Source organism: Mobula birostris, chromosome 9, assembly GCF_030028105.1.
Source record: "Mobula birostris isolate sMobBir1 chromosome 9, sMobBir1.hap1, whole genome shotgun sequence".
NCBI lineage: Eukaryota > Metazoa > Chordata > Chondrichthyes > Myliobatiformes > Myliobatidae > Mobula > Mobula birostris.
The window spans coordinates 4,011,250-4,033,401 of NC_092378.1; the positions used below are offsets into that span (position 1 = coordinate 4,011,250).

At 46.9% G+C, this 22,152-nt stretch overlaps 1 protein-coding gene across 3 annotated transcripts; it reads left to right on the forward strand.

Moving 5' to 3' along the window:
• Nucleotides 1-5,065: 5,065 nt before the first annotated feature.
• On the forward strand, nt 5,066-19,870 carry LOC140202488 (transcription factor Spi-B-like). 3 transcript variants are annotated; one of them, XM_072267392.1, is made up of 7 exons: nt 5,066-5,105; nt 11,926-11,991; nt 12,427-12,474; nt 12,563-12,656; nt 13,354-13,466; nt 15,364-15,478; nt 17,017-19,870. In XM_072267392.1, exons 3-7 carry the CDS (start codon nt 12,472-12,474, stop codon nt 17,343-17,345), a joined length of 654 nt encoding a protein of 217 aa, XP_072123493.1. In that variant the 5' UTR covers nt 5,066-5,105; nt 11,926-11,991; nt 12,427-12,471; the 3' UTR covers nt 17,346-19,870. The 3 variants fall into 3 exon arrangements, with proteins under 3 accessions (XP_072123493.1, XP_072123495.1, XP_072123494.1); XM_072267394.1 differs by having other exon boundaries at nt 5,074-5,105; nt 12,422-12,474; XM_072267393.1 differs by lacking the exon at nt 5,066-5,105 and adding an exon at nt 5,278-5,441.
• The last annotated feature ends 2,282 nt before the right edge of the window (nt 19,871-22,152 follow it).

A 22,152-nucleotide genomic window follows, 5' to 3' on the forward strand; every position in this document is an offset into this window, starting at 1 on the left:
GCAAACAGCTACTTGGAGGCACAGGTGTGAGCTGAGTGTCCAGTGGGAATCAAATGTGAGTGAGCTGCCCTGGAATGGACACGACAAGCCCCTTCTCCTGAGGTGCTATCCCTCCCTGGACACGACAAGCTCCTCCACCTGAGGTGCTATCCCTCCCTGGACATTGCAAGCCCCTTCTCCTGAGGTGCTGTCCCTCCATGGACATCCCAGAGCAAGTGAAGACATAATTGTAATCACATGTAATCAAACCCATGATCAGGGAGTCCTAGGCCAACGGCTGAAGGTCAAACCTGTGATAGGCAAGTCCTGGGGTTAATACCCAGAAGTTGGTAAAGTCTGGAAGGCAAAGCTAAAGTTCAAAGACTGAAGTCAGGGAGTCCAGAAGTAGAGACTTGTCCAGGGATCAGAGACTGAATATCTGCTAGAATGAAACCTATCAGTCTTACTCCCACTGACACCTCCCAGTACTCCCATGGACACCTCCCAGTACTCCACCTGACACCTCCCAGTACACACACTGACACCTCCCAGTACTCCCACTGACACCTCCCAGTACTCCCACGGACACCTCCCAGTACTCCACCTGACACCTCCCAGTACACACACTGACACTTCCCACTACTCACATTGACACCTCCCAGTACTCCACCTGACACCTCCCAGTACTCACACTGACACTTCCCAGTACTCCACCTGACACCTCCCACTACTCACACTGACACCTCCCAGTACTCCACCTGACACCTCCCAGTACTCCACCTGACACCTCCCAGTACACACACTGACACCTCCCAGTACTCCCACTGACACCTCCCAGTACTCCACCTGACACTTCCCAGTACTCCACCTGACACCTCCCAGTACACACACTGACACTTCCCAGTACTCCCCGACACTTCCCACTACTCACATTGACACCTCCCAGTACTCCACCTGACACCTCCCAGTACTCCACCTGACACTTCCCAGTACTCCCATGGACACCTCCCAGTACTCCACCTGACACCTCCCAGTACTCCATCTGACACCTCCCAGTACTCCCATGGACACCTCCCAGTACTCCACCTGACACCTCCCAGAATTCCCACTGTCACCTCCCAGCTACTCCCACTGTCACCTCCCAGTACTCCCTCTGACACCTCCCAGTACTCCACCTGACACCTCCCAGTACTCACACTGACACTTCCCAGTACTCCCCGACACTTCCCACTACTCACATTGACACCTCCCAGTACTCCACCTGACACCTCCCAGTACTCCCACTGACACCTCCCAGTACTCCACCTGACACTTCCCAGTACTCCACCTGACACCTCCCAGTACACACACTGACACTTCCCAGTACTCCCCGACACTTCCCACTACTCACATTGACACCTCCCAGTACTCCACCTGACACCTCCCAGTACTCACACTGACACTTCCCAGTACTCCCCGACACTTCCCACTACTCACATTGACACCTCCCAGTACTCCACCTGACACCTCCCAGTACTCCATCTGACACCTCCCAGTACTCCCATGGACACCTCCCAGTACTCCACCTGACACCTCCCAGAATTCCCACTGACACCTCCCAGTACTCCCTCTGACACCTCCCAGTACTCCACCTGACACCTCCCAGTACTCCACCTGACACCTCCCAGTACTCCATCTGACACTTCCCACTACTCACATTGACACCTCCCAGTACTCCACCTGACACCTCCCAGTACTCCACCTGACACTTCCCAGAATTCCCACTGTCACCTCCCAGCTACTCCCACTGTCACCTCCCAGTACTCCCTCTGACACCTCCCAGTACTCCACCTGACACCTCCCAGTACTCCACCTGACACCTCCCAGTACTCCCTCTGACACCTCCCAGTACTCCACCTGACACCTCCCAGTACTCCCACTGTCACCTCCCAGCTACTCCCACTGTCACTTCCCAGTACTCCCTCTGACACCTCCCAGTACTCCACCTGACACCTCCCAGTACTCCCACTGTCACCTCCCAGCTACTCCCACTGTCACTTCCCAGTACTCCCTCTGACACCTCCCAGTATTCCCACTGTCACTTCCCAGCCTGCACGTACAAGCACCCCCCAGTCTCCACACAGCTGATAGGATTCACCAGCAGCTCATTCCAGACTCATCACCGGCAGCCTGTTTAACCCCCATTCTCACCCACAGTCCTTGTTCACTCATCAAACCAGCTGACCACAACCAGTTGCTCTGAACTTTCCTTCTCCCTTCCTAAAGTTTACCTTGTTGCCTGTTGTGTTGAGTTTCTGTTCTTTCTTGTTCTGTGGCCCCTTGTGGCTATGTACTATTATTAACGTTATCATTCACCACTAAACCATCTTCAATGTTCTGCTTTTGGGTCAAGCTCCTCTATGTTTCCTGATAGAGACAAGTACTGGAGGCCCGGAAGTGACCTGCCCTGGGGTTGGAGGTGTGTGTGTGTGTGTGTGTGTGTGTGTGTGTGAGTGTGTGTGGGTGTGTGTGTGAGTGTGTGTGTGAGTGTGAGTGTGTGTGACTGTGTGTGATTGTGTGTGCATATGAGTGTGAGTGTGTGTGTGAGTATGTGTGTGAGTGTGAGTGTGTGTGTGAGTGTGTGTCTGTGTGTGAGTGTGTGTGTGCATGTGAGTGTGAGTGTGTGTGTCTGTGTGTGTGTGCATGTGTGTGTGAGTGTGTGTGTGCATGTGTGTGTGAGTGTGAGTGTGTATGTGTGTGTGAGTGTGAGTGTGTATGTGTGTGTGTGTGTGTGTGTGTGTGAGTGTGCATGTGTGTATGTGTGTAAGTGTGTGTCTGTGAGAGAGAGAGTGTGGGTGTGTGAGAGAGAGAGTGTGGATGGGATGGGAAAGGAGCTTGTTTTAACATTGTTGTCTTTAATGCTGTTTAGTTGCACTCTGTCTTGTTCTGCTCAACACTGTGGGCATGTTACGTAGGTGCTGGAATATTTGGCCACAATTGCCATCTGTACCCAGCACATCCTTACGTTGTGTTGGTTGTTAATGCAAATGATGCATTTCACTCTACGTTTCCATGTACATGGAATAAATAAATGAATCTGAATATCCTACGTTCTGCTATTGCTTGACCTTCATATACTGCCATTGGCTGATAGTCCAGCTAATCAAGAATGCTCAGGATGTGCACAATTTTCTGTTGAGTCTGTAGGAGTCAGGTGGGATAGCTATTGGGATCAAGGGAAAGGACAAAGGACTCTGCCATGGACAGTCCCAAACCATCCTGTGAAAGGAGGAGAGTTGGGCATGGGGCTAGCACCCCATCCCATAAAAACCCAGTGCTACAGAAACACAACAGGAGCTCTAAAGACCTTCTACTGGACCTTCGAGATGGACTACACCTGGAAACAATGTGAAGGACTGGCCCAGGACAGAGGACTCCGGTGAGCTGCTTTTGGTAGTCTATGCCCCACTAATGCGTTTAAGAAGAAGAAGGGAGGACCAAGGTTGTATTTACTATGATATGCCTTTATAACCTCTGCTGTGATTGAAGGGGGAAGCAAAAGCACAGGATCCCTGAGATAAATTAATCTGAAATCTGAGCCAGTGAGGGTGTGCAGTGCAGACACTGGGGCACAGTTAGCGTCCAGAGATTCTCAGGATGACATTTACCACCTCCCTCAGGTACAGTGGGTGTCTGGTCCAAAAACAACTTTAAAATGAATTACTTTCATGTGACATCAATGATGAGAGCTCCTGATCCTCCTTTTCCCTAAAGTCTGGCTTCAAGGATTCATCCAGTGTAGGGAGGGGTAAAGGGTTGTGGACTGGTGCCCACTGCCAGAGGAAAAGCACCATTTGGATTTAGTGCCAGGCCAACATCTGGCTCTCTGGTGTGAGGGATGTCTGTTCAGTCAAGTGCTGTAGTGGAATTCATCTGTACCATACACATCTGGAGATTAAAGTCCGTGACACCCAGACCTCACCCACACCAACCTCTCAACCCCTGGCCCAGCTCACATCTGATTCTCCCTCATACACATCTGGCTCCTCCTCACACGTGCTGACCCTCACATCAGCTTTCCCTTCATACTGTCCCCTTAAACTGGCTGTTCCACGCACCTACCCTCCACCCAACACATCTGGTCACAATCTGCATATCTGCCTGCGCCCCCAGGCCCACACACACACATTTGGGTATCCCGCACACCTGCACAAGCCAGAGGTTGAGATGGGTATATCGTTGGAAGAGTATGGAGGGCTATGATCCAGGTGCTGGTCGATGGGAGTAGGCAGATTAATAGTTTGGCATGGGCTAGATGGGCCGTATGGCCTGTTGGGCTCTACGCCTGTAACACCCATACATCTATTCATCCCGTAATGCCGGCTAGTCACCCTTAGAGAGAGAGAGAGAGAGAGATATTAAAGATTAACTTTATTCGTCACGTGCGCCTCACGGTGAAATGTGTAGTTTGCGCCAGTGACCATCACGGTCGAGGAGGTGCTGGGGGCTGCCCGCAAGTGTCACCACGCTTCTAACACCAACATAGCCTGCCCACAACTTACTAGTCCTAACCGGTAAGCCTTTGGAATGCGGGAGGAAACCGGAGCACCCTGGGGAAACCCTCGCGGTCGCGGGGAGAACATACAAACTCCTTTCTGACAACGGTAGGAAATGAACCCGGATCACTGGTGTTGTGAAACTTTGCGCTAATTATGCCGCTCAACATCTGGGCTGTCCTTCAATTCTGTCCAGTGCTTTGGGAAGTTCTGACTTTTCCAGAATAAAGCGCGGGTAGTTTAATAACAGTTTCGGTCTCTAAATACCATAACGTCAGTGCAGTGGATGGTGTCTGCATCATAAGCTCCCTCGGGGGTGTGCGGGACGGGGGTGCTCTGTTACCGAGGGATGGGAGGATTCCGGATACGGTATTCGGGTCTGAAGGAACTGTCCGGCCCCGCGGTCTGAATACGGGGTCCGTTCTCGGGATTGGAGGTTGGGGTAGTCTGCTTCCTGGGGAAGTGCTTGCAGTGGAGGGAGGGAGGGGGGACGCTTGTCCTGAGATGACGCAGGCGCCCGGGAGGGGGGTATAAACAGGATCCTGGGCGCAGAGGGAGGTTCACTTGAAGGGGCACTTTGCAGGATACGGGGTGAGTAACAGAGCTCTGGCGCCGTCATTGCAGAGGGAGTGGGAACACGCTCCCGCCGCGCACCGTCACCCCCCACCCCACCAATTCCCCATCCTCGAGTCCTTCAGGGTATCCCGGAGCAGCACTCCTGTTCTCTCTGGGAACGGGCTGAACCGCTGGTACTCTGAGGGCAAACAAACTCGTTCTGCCCCAACTTCTGGGTTAGGGGGACGTGAGCCGCCGGTCAGAGACCGCAGGAGCGACCGCTCACTTGGCCATCCGCAGCTTTCACCAAACGAAGGGGAATTTCGTTTCCCGAATGTCAGAGCGTAACTGCGCGCTAGCAGATAGAAATCCGTAAGTATGTGTGTGCGTTTGTGTGTTTGTGGGTGTGTGTGTGTGTGTGTGTGTGTGTGTGTGTGTGTGTATGTGTGTGTGTGTGTGTATGCCTGAATTTCTGGGTATACTTCAGGGAGCGTAAAGAGAGAGTAAACAGTTGAGCTCCCTGTGTCTGTTCTGGACCAATACAGCACAGGAACAGGCCACTCGGACACGACGTTGTGCCCCACGAAGCAAACCAATAATAAACTCAGCAGCATCTACGGAGGGGAATAAAGAGTCAATGTCTCTGGCCGACGCACTTCACTGCGTCCTGATACAATATGAACTGGTTATTCATCTCCATAGAAGCTGCCCGCCCTCCTAAATTCCTGTGTGTGTGTTGCTCTGGATTTCCAGCAGCTGCAGAATCTCTTGAGTTTAAATTAGCAATTCCATAAAAACCAAACTAACTATTCCCTTTTGCCCCCATAATGTCCCTATCCCTCCATTCCCCAGCACATCTGGAGAATCTCTTGAGCACCTCCGTCCTGTCTGCCTGTACAGCCTGAACTTACCCCCTCTCACCCCCTGGGGGGGTATTAGACATTCCAAACTTGGGGAGAACATTTTGGCTGCCTTCTCTATCTATGCCTGCCGTAATCCTATGGATTTCTAGAAGGTGTGTCCACCATTCAATCAAATCAAGGATGCTGTTAGGGATTGAGGGACTTGGTTACAGGGAGAAGTTAGGCAGGTTGGGACCACTACTTAGAGCGTAGAGACTGAGAGGTATCCTTATGGAGGTGTATAAGATCATGAGGGTCATAGACAGAGCAAATGCACACAATCTTTCTCACAGAGTTGAGAAGTCAAGGACGAGGAAGCATAAGGTTAAGATAAGAGGGGAAAGATTTAATTGGCAACTTTTTCACTCAGAGTGGTCAGTATATGGAACAAGCTACCAGAGGAAGTTGTTGAGGCAGGTAGGTTAACAACACTCGGGCAGGTACGTGGATAGGGCTATTTATTTATTTAGAGATACAGCATGAAAAACCCACTTCCAGCCCACCAATTTAACCCTAGCCTAATCACAACATGGAGAGGCGGACAGGGGATCTTGACGACTGGGCATCTCAGGATCTCCATGCCTTCTGCCCAGGCTTGTGCCGATGATCATCATCACCCATTGTCCTCTGAGGCAGATGGATGCCAACCACCACCATTCACAACACAATGACCAATTAGTCTACTGTTCTCCGGACTGTAGGAGAAAACAGGAGCTCTCGGAGGAAACCCATGCAGTCACAGGGAGATCGTACACATTTTCTTACTGAGGACTTTGGGAATGATCTTTGAATTCCAACGCTCCAGACTGTAAAGGCATCACACTAATCGCTACTCCACTGTGGCACCGCTATCATCGGAAGTGGTGCAATAGTGGGTGCAGTAATAACATTTAATAGGTACTTGGACAGGTGCATGGGGAGGAAAGGCTTAGAGCGATATGCATTAGATATGGGCAAATGGGACAGGGTTAGGTGAGGAGCTTGGTTAGCATGCAATGGTTGGGCTGGAGGGCCTGTTTTTATTGTTGATCTCCCCCAGCACCATCTTTCTGGACTAACCCATATTCCCTGATCCTTCACATCCTCCCTCAGTAATGGTTTCTCCACAGCCTCAGAATAGCAGGATGTTTCTTTTCAGACATAGAGTCAAAGAAAAGTACAACAGGGGTGAAATAGGGTTCAGAACAGAGATGAGATGAATTTCCTTAGCCAGAGGGTGGTGAATCTAAGAAATTCATTGCCACAGATGCCTGCTGAGGCCAATTCATTGGATATGTTTATGGCGGAGGTTGATAGGTTCTTGTTTAGTCAGGGTGTCAAAGGAAATGGGGAGAAGGTAGGAGAATGGGGTTGAGAGAGATAATAAATCAGGCATGATGGAATAGTGGAGCAGACTTGATGAGCTGAATGGTCTAATTCTGCTCCTGTGTCTTATAGGTTTAAGACAAGACTGAGAGCAGCGTGGTTATGTTACCACTCAGAATTAATGTCCTTCACTCTGCTTCCGTGACTAATGGTCCTATGGTCTTATCCTCCTTGGGTTGAGAATTCCAATCGTTCCCTCTTCATTGGGTGAAGGAGGTCCTTTCCATCTCTGTCCTGATTGGACAAAGAGGTGATGAGAGAGAGAGTGGGAGATCTCCCAGAAGGGAGCGGGACAACAGCTTTCATACAAACAGAAGTGGCGTGTGGACCTTTTGCTTGGTACCCACCCATACAGTGGAGGAGGTTAGCGTGAGAAAACTGCTGAACTACAGAGCAACACACACAAAATGCAGGTCAGACGGCGCCTATGGAGAATAAATTGAGGACTATGTAGGAGGGAAGGGTTAGATTGTTCCTTGAGTAGATTTGAGGTTTGGCAGAACATCATGGGTCAAGGGGCCTGTACTGTTCTATAACACACAAAATGCTGAGGCTGTGTCCCTGTATCAGGATTGGAAAGGAAAGAGGAAGAAGCCAGAATAAGAAGCTGGGTGGGGAGGGGGGAGGAATGAGAGGTAAAAGCTGGCAGGTAATAGGTGAGACTAGGAGGGGCAAGGTGGGTAAGTGGGGAGGGGGGATGAAGTGAGAAGCTGGGAGGGGATAGGTAGAAGAGGTAAAGGGCTGAAGAAGAAGGAACCTGGTAGAAGAGGACAGTGAACCATGAGAGGAAGGGAAGGAGGAGGGGCACCAGAGGGAGGTGATCTGAGATGTTGTCCTACAAAGTTTCCATTCCAGAACACCTGAGGTATCCTCCTTCTTCAAAGAATAGTGTTTGTATCCATAGATGCTGCCTGACTTGCTGAGTTCCTCCAGAATTTTATGCATGTTGCTCTGGATTTCCAGAACTGTAGAATCTCTTACGTTTATATTAGAAATAGAATTTGTTCATTATTGTCACAGGTACTGAGATGCAGTGAAAAACTTGTCTTCCATACTGTTCATACAGATCAGATCATTACCCAGTACATTACGGTAGAAAAGGGTAAAACAGTAACAGAATGCAGAATAAAGTGTCACAGCTACAGAGAAAGTGCAGCGCAGGCAGACAATTTGGTGCATGATCACAATGTGATATGGTCACAAGCTCATATGTCATGAGGTAATTGTTTTGTAGCAGCAGTACAGCAGAAAAACATAAATTACAAAATAAATCAAGAGCATACAAGGGGAATGTTGAGGTGATGTTCATGGGTTCACAGACAATTTAGAAATCTGATGGCAGAGGGGACGATGCTGTTCCTAAATCACTGAGTGTGGGTCTTCAGGCTCTGAACATAGGAAAGTCACAGTGGTTGGGTGATTCCTAGATGGTACGTTGTTTCCCGGATGCCAGGGTCCAGGAAGTCTTGGATCGAGTCCTCAGCATTCTTCAGTGGGAGTGTGAACAGCCAGAAGTCGTGGTCCATGTAGGGACCAATGTCAATGGGTAGGATGAGTGACAAGGTTCTGCGTAGGGAGTTCAGGGACTTAGGGGGAAAGTTAAAGGGCAAGGTTGTGATCTCAGAATTGCTACCCATTCCATGTGCTAGTGAGGCCAGAACTAGGAAGATTATACAGTTTAATATGTGGCTAAGGAATTGGTGTAGGAGGAAAGGCATAAGATTTTGGGATCATTGGACTCTCTTCCAGGCAAGGTGGGATCTGTACAGAAAGGAAGGCTTGCACCTGAACTGGAGGGGAACTAATATCCTAGCGGGAAGGTTTGTTAATGCTGCACGGTGGGGTTTAAACTAGAGTTGCAGGGGGATGGGAACCAGAGTGCCAGAACAGTTAGTGGAGAGGTTGTGGAGGTAGTTGTTGGTAAGACCTCAGACAAGAGAGTAATCAAAAGTTTGAGTGTGGAATGACTAGTGTCCTGATCTGTGTATATTTCAAAGCAAGAATTATCGTAGGAGAGGTGGATGATAGAGCTGAAAATGAGGTAGCTCGTTTACAAACAGAGGCAATATATAGTGAGGAGAGGCTGTTGACAGGGAAAAATTGCAGGCAACAGGGTGAGTTGGTACGTAAAAGCTGGACAAAATCGAAAAGGGTGAATACAGGACTGAAGGCATTATATTTGAATGTGAACAGTATATGGAATAAGGTAAAGAGTGGGAATAAACAGAGCCTTTTCTGGTTGGTTGCCAGTGACTAGTGGTGTTCCACAGAGGTCTGGGTTGTGACCAATTCTTTTTACATCATTTGTCAACGAATTGTATGATGGAATTGATGGCTTTGTTGCAAAATTTGAAGATAGGTGCAGGGGTAAGTAGTTTTGAGGAAGTAGAGAGACTACAGAAGGCAGACAGATTAGGAAAATAGGCAAAGAAAAGGCAGATGGAATACAGTGTCGGGAAGTTTACGGTCATGCACTTTGGTAGGAGTAGTGAAAGGTTTGACTGCTTTCTAAATGGAGAGAAAATAGAAAAAATATGAGGTGTAAAGGGACTTGGGAGTCCTTGTGTAGAATTCCCTGAAGGTTAATTTGCAGATTAAGTCTGTGGCAAGGAAGGCAAATGCAATGTTAGCGTTCACTTCAAGAGGACAAGAATATAAAAGCAAGAATGTAGTGTTCAGAATTTATAAAGCACTGGTCAAGCCTCACTTGGAGTATGGACCCTTTATCTTAGAACGGATGTGCTGAAACTAGAGAGGGTTCAAAGGAGGTTCACAAAAATGATTCCAGGATTGAGAAAGGCTTGTCGTATGAAAAGCGTTTGATAGCTCTGGACCTGTATTCACTAGAATTCAGAAGAATTAGGGGTGACCTCATTGAAACCTATTGAATGTTGAAAAGCCTTCAAGATAGAGTGGATGTGCAGAGGATGTTTCCTATGGTGGGAGAGTCTAAGACCAGAGGACACAGTCTCAAAATAGAGCCGCGTCCTTTTAAAATGGAGATGAGGAGACATTTCTTTAGCCAGAGAGTGGTAAATCTGTGAAATTCATAGCCACAGGCAGCTGTGGAAGCCAAATCTTTATGTATATTTAAGGCAGAGGTTGATAGATTCTGGATTGGTCAGGGCATGAAGGGATACAGGGGGAAAGCAGGAGCTTGGTGCTGAGAGGAAAGTTGGATCCGCCACGATGAAATGATGGAACAGACTCAATGGGCCAAATGGCCTCATTTTGCTCCTATATGTTTTGGTCTTATGGTCTTAGCATGAGATGAAAAGTCCTAGAAAGTGAATCCATAGTTTGTGGGAACAGTTCAATGATGGGGGTGAGTGAAATTTAGTGAAGATATCCCTTCTGGTTCAAGAGCCTGATGGTTGAGGGGCAATAACTTCCTGAACCTGGTGGTGTGGGTCCTGAGACTCAGGCACCTCCTTCCTGATGGCAGCAGTGAGAGGAGAGCACGGCCTGGGTGGTGGGAGTTCCTGGTGATGGATGCTGCTTTCCTGTGACAGTTCTCTGTGTGGACGTGCTTGTCGGTGGGTAGGGTTTTACCTGTGATGCGCTGGGTCGTATCCACTACTTTTTGTGGGGTTTTACGTCCAAGGGCATTGCTATTTCCATGGTGTGTATGCTGTTAGTTCACAGGCCAGCACTGTGAGTGTTTCTGTGCCTGTGTCTGTATGTCATAAAAACAGAGAGTGCAAGTCAGGCAGCATCTGTGGAGAGTGAAGCAGAGTTAATGCTACAAGTAGAAGACCCAGAACTGGAACTAATTTGTCTATCAGGCTGTGCTATACCACACGGCAGACACCTGGTGAAAGTTGCAAATGCTGACTCCTTGCCCAATATGCTTAACTGTCAGGCATGATGCGATAAGATCAGACGGTAGCAGAGCAGCCTGTGGTGCCTGCCATTGGCAATGGAGTCCAATCCCCATCTCTGTCTGTGAGCAGTTTGTATATTCTGAACAAACAGGTTCCCTCCGGAAGCTCAGAGTCAGGCTAAATATCATTGACACACGTCGTCAGATTTGTTAACTTTGCAGCAGCAGTACAATGCATTCATAATAATGAAATAATTACAATAAGCAATGTATAGGCAAAATTAAATTAAGTAAATGGGTGAAAAAAGATCAAAAATTAGTGAGGCAGTGTTCATGGGTTCATTGTCTATTCAGAAATCTGATGGTGAAGGGGAAGGAAATGTTCCTGAAACATTGAGTATGTGTCCCCAGGTTCCTCCCATATTCCTAAGACTTATGGGTTAGTGTTAGTCATTTGTGGACCTGCTATACTGGCAACAGAAGCATGCTGATACGTGTGGGCTTCTCCCAGCACACCTTCAGACTATTCTTGATGCAAACAACACATTTCACTGCATATTTCAATGTTTCAATGGACTGAACATGTGACAAATAAAGCTACTCTTTACGAAGTGGCAGCAGGAAATGAATGAGAATGCCACCCCCCCCCAAATGTTCTTTTCAGTATTTACCCATGAAAAAATGCCATTAAAGTGAATTGCCTTTCATTGTCATCTGTGGGGTCTTGCTGTGCCCAAATTGATTGTCATGTTTCTTTTATTACAAGAGTGTGGACACTTCAAAGAGAACTTTATTGGCTTTAAAACTCACTTCTGATGGGTGCTCTTTAAATGTAAGTTTCTCTCTCTGCCTGGGTGTTTGTCTTTGGGTGTATCTGTGGTTAAGATTGTGGGATAACACACACACAAAGTGCTGGAGGAACTCAGCAAGTCAGACAGCATCTATAGAGAAGAATAATCAATATTTCTGGCCAAGACCCTTCATCATAAAAGGAAGGGTGAAGAAGTCAGAACTAGAAGGTGGTGGTGGGGGGGGAAGGTTAATCTAGCTTCTCCCCCCCCCTTCCTTTTCAGTTCTGATGAAGGGTCTCGGCCTGAAATGTTGACTATTTATTTATCTATGTAGATGTTGCCTGACCTGCTGAGTTCCTCTAGCATTTTGTGTGTGTTGCTCTAGATTTCCAGCTTCTGTAGGATCTGTTGTGGTTGTGAATGTGGGGCGGCGCTATGCATTGGTGAGCACTAACTTAACTCTGTCTCAAGAACAGGTCTTCCTCCCAGTGGAGACTGAATGACTTCTCTGCCCCCACATTATGGTAAGACCCGTTTACCCATTACATTCTCCGTCTGGTCCTGTGGTTAAGATGTGGGACTGTTTGATATTTATTTAGTTCTGTTATTTAGAACCCAAATGTGGAGGATCTAGAAGTGATCATGGAGTTCCTCGACGAGCAGCAGAAGGCATTTGTATTTGAGCAGGAGACTGCCTCAGGCTCAGGTGAGTGTGGAAGAAATCTTAACAGTATAGAACATAAGCTGTTCAGCAAAGTACAGGCCCTTTGGCTCACAATGTTGTGCTGGCCCTTTTAACCTACTCTAAGATCAATCTAACCCTTCCCTCCCACATGACTGTTCATTCTTCTATCATCTTGTCCTGAATCTCATTCTATTACAGTAAATATGTGCTCACACACATACAGACATTCTCTTCAAGAAATTCCTTTTCATTTCTGTTCTAAAGGGACGTCCTTCTATTCCGAGACTGTGCCCTTTGGTCCTAGACTCCCCCACTATAGGAGACATCAACTGCATGTCCACTCTATCTAGGCCTTTCAATATTTGGTAGGTTTCAATGACTAGTATGAAAGGACTAGTATGGAAAACTGGGCTGAATGGCCACAGAGATTGTGGGTAATCCCAAATAATAGGAGAGGGGAGGCAGATTAACAAAACAGACCCTTAGACACTCAATAATCACTCAGTCTGTGAGAGTGGGATAGTGATAGGTTGTCAAATAAAGCAGAGCAGCCAAGAAAGGAATCACACAACCAACAAAATTTGGTGTCACTGATTCTGATGATCAGTGCAGTGAGCCATGGGTGCCATGAAGGAAAGAAAAATCTTCCAAAGAGATTGCGTCCTAAACTCTATTTGCTCCCGTTGTCTATTCAGTCGATGCTTTATGCTTTCTCCAGGGGCCTGTGCTTTCGGATTCTCCGTGGAAAGTTGGCACCCTGGTTCCTACAGCAATAGGAACTCAGCCTTCCAAGAAATATTTCTTCCTTCGCAGCGTTACACCTCTAATCCGGTAAGGGCTGTGAGACCTCAGTGACTTTTCTGATCCTCAGGTCCTTTTAGGAGTTCAAGAGTGAGTGAAAGCTTTGTTGCCTTTATTATTGTTTATTTTAAAGTTTACACAAAGGAACAGGTACGGAGCATATGAACTAAAGGAACACACAGAGAACAAAGGAGAAAGGACAAACAAAGAAAAGATGGCGCCATTGCAAAAACTGGCACTTAGATAGTCGAGCTAACACCACATTCTTGAGATAGTGAAGGACCAGTCAAGAATATCAGTCAGAGCATGTGTGTCATGTGCTAACACTTAGACAATGTAAAATGAAAAAGGTGATAAATCATTATATAACTGCTGTGTGTTGCTTCCTAGAGATGCTGCCTGGCCTGCTGCGTTCACCAGCAACTTTGATGTGTGTTGCTTGAATTTCCAGCACCTGCAGAATTTGCATATAACTGCTATACTGCTTACCTGCCAGTAGGTGGAGACAAAACATCACATAGTTTGTTAAAATACAAGTTGTCTTAGTTTTAAAAAAATGACATTAATTCAACTAATATCTTATCAAAAACATGAAAAGAACAATTGATTCTGACAGGGCCTTTGAAAATGGGATGTTACCAGACTAGGGAAAGAGTAGGAGGGAGAGGGAGAGTGATAGAGGGAGGGAGAGAGGAGGAGAGAGAGAAGGGGAGAGAGACAGAGAGAGAGGAAAGGGGAAAGTTAGAGAGAGTGGGAGGGAGAAACAGGGGAGAGGGAGAACAAGAGGTAGGGGACTGGGGGAGAGGGGTTGAGAGGGAGAGAGTCAAAAAGCAAGAAAGAGAGTGAGTGTGTGAAGATCAGAGAGAGAGAGAGTAAAAGACAGGGAGAGAGAGAGACAGTGAGAGAGTGAGAGAGGGTGATGGAGAGGGAGAGAAAAATGCATTTCTTAAGGGGCCATTCCGCTGCAAGGCCAATGAAACAGTATGGTGACGCAGACCACACCAAACACAAAAAATCCTGCAGGTGCTGAAAAACAGAACAACACACACAAAATGCTGGAGGAACTCAGCAGGTCAGGCAGCGTCTATGGAAATGAATAAACAGTCGACACTTTGGGCCAAAGCCCTTCATCAGGACTGGAAAGGAAAGGGGAAGAGGCCGGAATAAGAAGGTGGGGGAGGAGTTCAAGCTGGCAAGTGAGAGGTGAGACCCTGTGAGAGGGAAGGTGGGTGGGGGGGGGGAGAGAGATGAAGTAAGATGCTGGGAGATGATTGGTGGAAGAGGTAAAGGGCTGAAGAAGAATCAAACCGATAGGAGAAGAGAATGGACCATGGGAGAAAGAGAAGGAGAAGGGACATGCAGATGCCCACAATTTCCTAACCCTAATCCATACAATTTCGGAATGTGGGAGGAAACCAGAGCATCCAGAGGAAATCCATGGGGAGAAGGTACAAACTCCTAGCGGACAGCGGTGTGAATTGAACCCTGACCTTCCAATCACTGATGCTGCAATAGTGTTACGCTAACCACTACACTACTGTGACGGCCATCTTATCACACTTGGAAATGGTTCAGTTGTCTGATAACTGTGGGTTAGAGTCCATCATTGAGTCTGGTGGTACGTGCTTTCAGGCTTTTGTATCTACTGCCTGATGGGAGGGGGAAGAAGCGGGGAGGTGGGTTTAACTTTGGATTTCCAGTTTTAGCAATTTTTCTTACGATAAAGGTTGGCTTTGTTTGTCACATGTACATTAAAGCATGCAGTGAAATGGGTTGTTTGTGTCAAATGGAATCAGTGAGGATTGTGCCTGCCAGCCCGCGAGCATTGCCACGTTTCCCAGCACTGCAATGTGAGGTAACTTGCGAGCAGCGAGTGGCAAGGTGATAAAACAGAGACAACCTGACATTGCTCGTCTTGTCGTTGCAGTGCGGACTCTCCATCGGGGCCGAGTGTGTGGACAACCCTTACCGCCCTCCACTCTCTGACTTCAGACCAACTTTGCCCTCAGAATACGTGATGAGAAGCAGCAACAGTGAGAAGAGTAAGGACGTTTCACGCAATGACAAGGGACCATAGCAGGAATAGGCCACTCAGCCCCTCAAACCTATCCCCCATTCAGTTCGATCATAAACCCCTATTTTCCCCCTCCCCTGATCTTTACAGATTTTATTTTTTATTTATTTCGTGATACAGGCCCTTCTGCCCCAATGAGCCTGTGCCGAATTACAAACATATGACCAATTAATCTCTTTACCCATGGGTCTTTAGGAGGAAACCGGTTCACCTGGTAGGCAGGAAGAGAACATACGGTCTCTTTTCCAACAGCGGTGGAATTGAGCCCAGGTCCCTGGAGCTGTATTAGCGTTACACTAAATGGTTCAAAACCGTGCCATCCTCTATTTCTCTTGTGAACCTCTCTGTCTTCACCAGCTCCAGGCAATTAATTACTCCTCAGATTGTTCGAAACCTCTCACCTCACCAAAATGAGTCACTGACACTCCCACTGCAGGGATCAGACACATAGTTCCCTGAAGGTGGAGACACAGGTAGACAGGTCAGTGAAGAAGATGATATTGGGGGAGTCTAGGACCGGGTAGACAGGTCGGTGAAGAAGGTGATACTGGGGGAGTCTAGGACCAGGTAGACAGGTCAGTGAGAAAGGTGATATTAGGGGAATCTAGGACCAGGTAGACAGGTCAGTGAAGAAGGTGATATTGGGGGAGTCTACGACCAGGTAGACAGGTCGGTGAAGAAGGTGATATTGGGGAGTCTAGGACAAAGTAGGCAGGGATAAGGGATAAGGAGTATGGACCAAACACAGGCAGATGGGACTAGCTTAGATGGATGGCATGGACCAGATGGGCTGAATGGCCTATTTCCCTGCTGTATATCTCCATGGCTCTCATATCAGGGGTTCCCAACCTGGGCTCCATGCACCCCTTGGTCAATGGTAGGGGTCCATGGCATAAAAAAGCTTGAGAACCCCTGCTCTGAATGAACCCTCATGATCCAGTCTCCTCAATTCCCTGGGGGAGAAACTGAATCCAATAGCAGAGGCAATTAGACCATGGGAGAAAGGGAAGGAGGAGGGGACCAGAGGAAGATGATGGACAGATGAGCAGAAGGAATAAGAGGGAAGCCAGAATGGGTAATGGACAAAGAGAAGGGGAGGTGGCGAGAAATTACTGGAAGTTAGAGAAATCCATGTTCATGCCATTGGGGCTGGAGTCTTCTCAGACAGAATATGAGGTGTTGCTCCTACGGCCTGAAAGTGACCTCATCATGGCCGTAGAGAAGACCATGGAACTACATGTTGGAATGGGGTTGGGGATTGGAATTAAATGGCTGGCCTCTAGAAAATCCTGTCTGTACCAGACGGAGCAACTTTCATTCTCAATAGAGATCTTATTTCTTTACTCATGATAGGATCATTTCTCTTGGCAGGAATTAGCCCAGTTTAGACTGCCTCCACCATCAATATGACCTTCTAATCACAAACACAATCCAGACACCAGGAGCTGGATTGGACTCTCGTGACACCTTTAACCCCATTCCTCTTTTTCTCCCGAAACCCCACAGGAAAGAGGAGGGTCAGGCTTTTCCAGTTCCTCTTCGAGATGCTGGAGGACCCACAGATGAGACACTGCATCTGGTGGATCCAGCCCTCCGGTGGACTCTTCCAGTTCTCTTCCCAGAACAAGGAGAAGCTGGCAGAGATCTGGGGCAGAAGGAAGGGCAACAAAAAGACCATGACCTACCAGAAGATGGCCAGGGCCTTAAGGAACTACTCCCGTACGGGTGAGATCATCAAGGTGAAACGCAAGCTGACCTACCAGTTCAGCCAGCAGATCATCAGCCGACTGCGAGGAGTCAACAAAAGATCCTTCGTCTACCCCTTCCTCAACTGAGCTGCGCTGTGAGGGCCCGGAGGCAGGGCCTCTCCCAAGCTTTACCTTCCCAAAGCTGAAAGGCGCTATATCAATGCAAGTTACCTTCTTTACCCTTCTTCAAGAAGAACTAAGAGGGCAGGGAGAGAATCTCTTCCCTCTGTTTTGGGATTCCATGGGAATCTCAGAAAATACGGATCAACTTTATTCGCCATATACATTTACATGTATTAGGAATTTGCTGTGGTGTGTTAATGCAGCATGCAATTATTATACAGAATAAAGTACATAAAATAGAGTTAGAAGTACGGATATGGAATAAAATGTGCATACGTTCACAAATACCAGCATATATTTACAACGTAAACAACGTTACAAAAAGTGTTTAAAGTGTTTGAGTGCAGTGACAGGGGTAATAGAGGGACGTGGGGCTAACTATAACGGTGATCAGATGAACTGTCTGGGGGAAGGAGCTATTATGATGGGATGGAGTTGTTGTTCTTATAGCCCTATAGGACTTTCCGGAAGGCAGTTTTTGGAAAAGGCAGCTTGCAGTGTGGGCAGTATCTGCAGTGACCTCTCCTGTCCATATTTTTGGAATGAAGACCATAAGACCAAAAAAACATAGGAGCAGAATTAGGCCATTCAACCCATCAAGTCTGCTCCACTATTCTATCATGGCTGGTTCCGGATCCCACTCAACTCCATACACCTGTCTTCTTGCCATATTCTTTGATGTCCTGACCGATCAGGAAACTATCAACCTCTGCCTTAAATATACCCATGGACTTGGCCTCCACCGCAGTCTTCCACAGATTCACTACTGTCTGGCTAATAAAATTCCTCCTTACCTCTGTTCTAAAAGGTCACACCTCTAGTTCTGAATACACCCACTGGAGGAAACATCCTCTCCACATCCACCCTTTCATCATTCAGTAGCTTTCAATGAGATCCCCCACATTCTTCTAAATGCCAGTGAGTACAGGCCCAAAGCTGCCAAACACTCCTCATATGTTAACCCCTTCATTCCCAGAATCATCCTTGTGAACCTCCACTGGACTCTCTCCAATCATTTCTCAGATATAGGGCCTAAAACTGTTGACAATACTCTGAGTGCAGCCTGACTAGTGTCTTATAAAGGCTCAGCATTATCTCTTTGATTTTATTTTCTATTCCCCTTGAAATAAATGTCAACATTGCATTTGCCTTCTTTACCACAGACTCAACCTGTAAATTAACCTTCTGGGAATCTTGTCCGAGGACTCCCAAGTCCCTCTGCACCTCTGATGTTTGAACCTTCTCCCCATTTAGATAATAGTCCGCACTATTGTTCCTCTTACCAAAATGCATTATCAAACATTTCCCAACGCTGTATTCCATCGGCCACTTTTTTGCCCATTCTTCCAATTTGTCTAAGTCCTGCTGAAATTCCATTGCTTCCTCAGCACTACCTACCTCTCCACCTATCTTCATATCATCTGCAAACTTTGCCACAAAGCCATCAATTCCATTATCCAAATCATTCTCCAACAATGCGAAAAGTAGCAGTCCCAATACTAATCTCCGAGGAACACCATTAGTCACTGGCAGCTGACTAGAGAAGGTCCCTTTTATTCCCACTCGCAGTCTTCTGCCTGTCAGCCATTCCTCTATCCATGCCAGTGTCTTTCCTGTAATGGCATCGGATATTATTTTGTTAAGCAGCCTCATGCGTGGTACTTTATCAAATGCCTTCTGGAAATCCAAGTAAATGACATCCACTACCTCTCCTTTGTCCACCCTGCTTGTTACTTCCTTGAGGAATTCTAACAGATTTGTCAGGCAAGATTTCCCTTTACGGAAATCATGCTGACTATGACCTATTTTATCATTAGTCTCCAAGTACACCAAAACCTCACCCTAAATAATACAACCACTGAGTAATTATGGGCTAATTGGCCCATAATTTCCTTTCTTTTACCTTCCTCCCTTCTGAAGGAGTGGAGTGACATTTGCTGTTTTGTGTCACAGTACAGTGCAAGCATAACATTTACTATGAATTACAATAAGAAATACATGTTAAAAATTAAACAAGTCATACAAAATGAAAGCAAAAATAATGAGGTAGTGTTCATTATCCATTTAGAAATCCGATGATGGAGGGGAAGAATCTGTTACTAAAATGTTGATGTATGTCTTCAGGATCCTGTACCTTCTCCCAAATAATAGCAATGACAAGAGGCCATGTCCTGGGAGATGGAGATCTCTTATGATATAATGCACCAGGCTTCACAGTAGCTGTAAAATCAATTCCTGATGCTGTCTTTAAGGAGTTTGTACGTTCTTCCCGTGACCATGTAGGTTTCCTCTGGGTACTCCAGCTTCCTGCCACAGTCTAAAGATGTACAGGTTAGGGTTAATGAGTTGTGGATATGTTATGTTAAGACCTGAAATGTAGCATTTGCAGGCTGTCCAGTACAGTCCTCACTGATTTGATCTGACAGAAAATGGATGCATTTTACTGTATGTTTTGTTCTACATGTGACAAATAAAGCTAATCTTGAAAATACTTGACATTATTTACCAAAACCACGTCTCAAAGCCCGTACATCTGGCCCTGAGTCTGGAGTGGCATTATGGTTAGTGTAATGTTATTAAAATGTCAGCAACTTGCATTCAGTTCCCGCCCCTGTCTGTGTGGGTTTGGAAGGTTTTCCCCGTCACCACATGGGTTGCCTCCCACGTTCCAAAGATGTTGTTCAGTAGGTTAATTAGTCACGCGGGTGTAATTGGGAATGTGTATGTCGTTCAGTAGGTTAATTAGGCACGTGGGTGTAATTGGGAATGTGTATGTCGTTTTGTAGGTTAATTAGTCATGTGGGTGTAATTGGGAATGTGTATGTCGTTTTGTAGGTTAATTAGTCACGTGGGTGTAATTGGGAATGTGTATGTTGTTCAGTAGAGTAGCCTCTGACCAGCCCTCCAACACCAAGCACTGAGCACCATCCTCTGCCGAGCGCTTTGACCCCGCCCCGGCTGCCAAGCAACAAGCAAAGCCGAGGATTTGGGGCCTTCCCCTCCGGAGATTCTGGACCACACAGTAGCAGCGGCAGCGAAACAGGCATTTCAGAAGTTTCACCAGATGTTCCTCTGTGCTCTCACGTCCGTCTCCATCAAATCAGGATTGTGCACGGCACCCTACTTGACAATTAACAGACATCACCACCGGAGTGGCCTCTGTGAGCTGGGTCGTGCCACCATCTTCTCCTCCTGTCTTTACAAACAGATCGAAGAAAAGAAATAATTATAATAGTAAACAAGTAAGTGATAAATATCGAGAACATAAGATGAAAAGTCCTTGAAAGTGAGTTCATAGGTTCTGAGAACAGTTCAGTGATGGTGAATAGCATTCTTGGCCATGCAATCAGGAGACTGTTGAAGTTTATTGTCATATGCACAAATATATTCATGTACATACATATACATACATGGACGCCACAGTTAGCGTGACACTGTTACAGGTCGGAGTATCAGAATTCAGAGTTCAGTTCCAGCACCATCTGGAAGGAGAGTACAGCAGCCAATTAACCTCCTAACCCCCACATTCATGTACTTCTTACATATAGCCCAGAATGAATTATGTAAACCACAAAGAAAGCTTAATCAAACAATATGTTTACAAGATTACTTAAATATTAAATATACAACACTCTTCCCTGCTCAGCTCTCAACTCCAACTCAACGTAGAATGCATCTTAACTCAAATATGTAACAATATTTTCTCTAGTTACCCTATATACGCAGTATACTACAGTGTATAATACAACTACTATACAGACGTCTAGAGCATAGTAAATTTTAAATTGTCCCACTCAGGCATAAAGATTTTAACCACTGCGGAAGAGTTCTAACTCCTGTGGGATAGCATCTTTCCTGACAGGCGATGGGGGTGGGGGGGGCGGGGAGGTCACTCTGCTTGGCAGGTGAGACGTGGCATCTTTCCTGACAGGCAGTGGGGGTGGGGGGAGGTCACTCTGCTTGGTAGGTGAGACGTGGCTGTGAAATAATCTCAGGATCTGGAGCCTCATTCATGGTGATTGTAGGAATTGATTCTGGGGCTGTAAGAAGTGATTCTGTGCACTCTGGTCATGTTTCTTCTCTAACAATTGACACCTGGAGTACTGTGTGCAGTTTTGGTCTCCAAATTTGAGGAAGGACATTCTTGCTATTGAGGGAGTGCAGCGTAGGTTCACAAGGTTAATTCCCAGGATGGCAGGACTGTCATATGTCGAAAGATTGGAGCGACTGGGCTTGTATACTCTGGAATTTAGAAGGCTGAGAGGGGATCTTATTGAAACATATAAGGTTATTAAGGGATTGGACACGCTGGAGAAAGCAAGCATGTTCCCACTGATGGGTGAGTCCAGAACCAGAGGCCACAGTTTAAGAATTAGGGGTAGGCCATTTAGAACAGAGTTGAGGAAAAACTTTTTCACCCAGAGAGTAGTGGATAAATGGAATGCTCTGCCCCAGAAGGCTGTGGAGGCTAAGTCTCTGGATGCTTTCAAGAAAGAGATGGATAGAGCTCTTAAAGATAGCGGAATCAAAGGTTATGGGGATAAGGCAGGAACTGGATACTGATTGTGGATGATCAGCCATGATCACAGTGAATGGCGGTGCTGGCTCGAAGGGCCGAATGGCCTACTCCTGCACCTATTGTCTATTGTATATTGTTCTCCGCAACTGATCAATGTGTCATCCCCAGATGATACCGGACACAGTCTCCACTGTGCAGGAGAGTGGCCCAGTTCTGTCCTTAATCTTTCCAATCTCCCACTTTTGATCACCT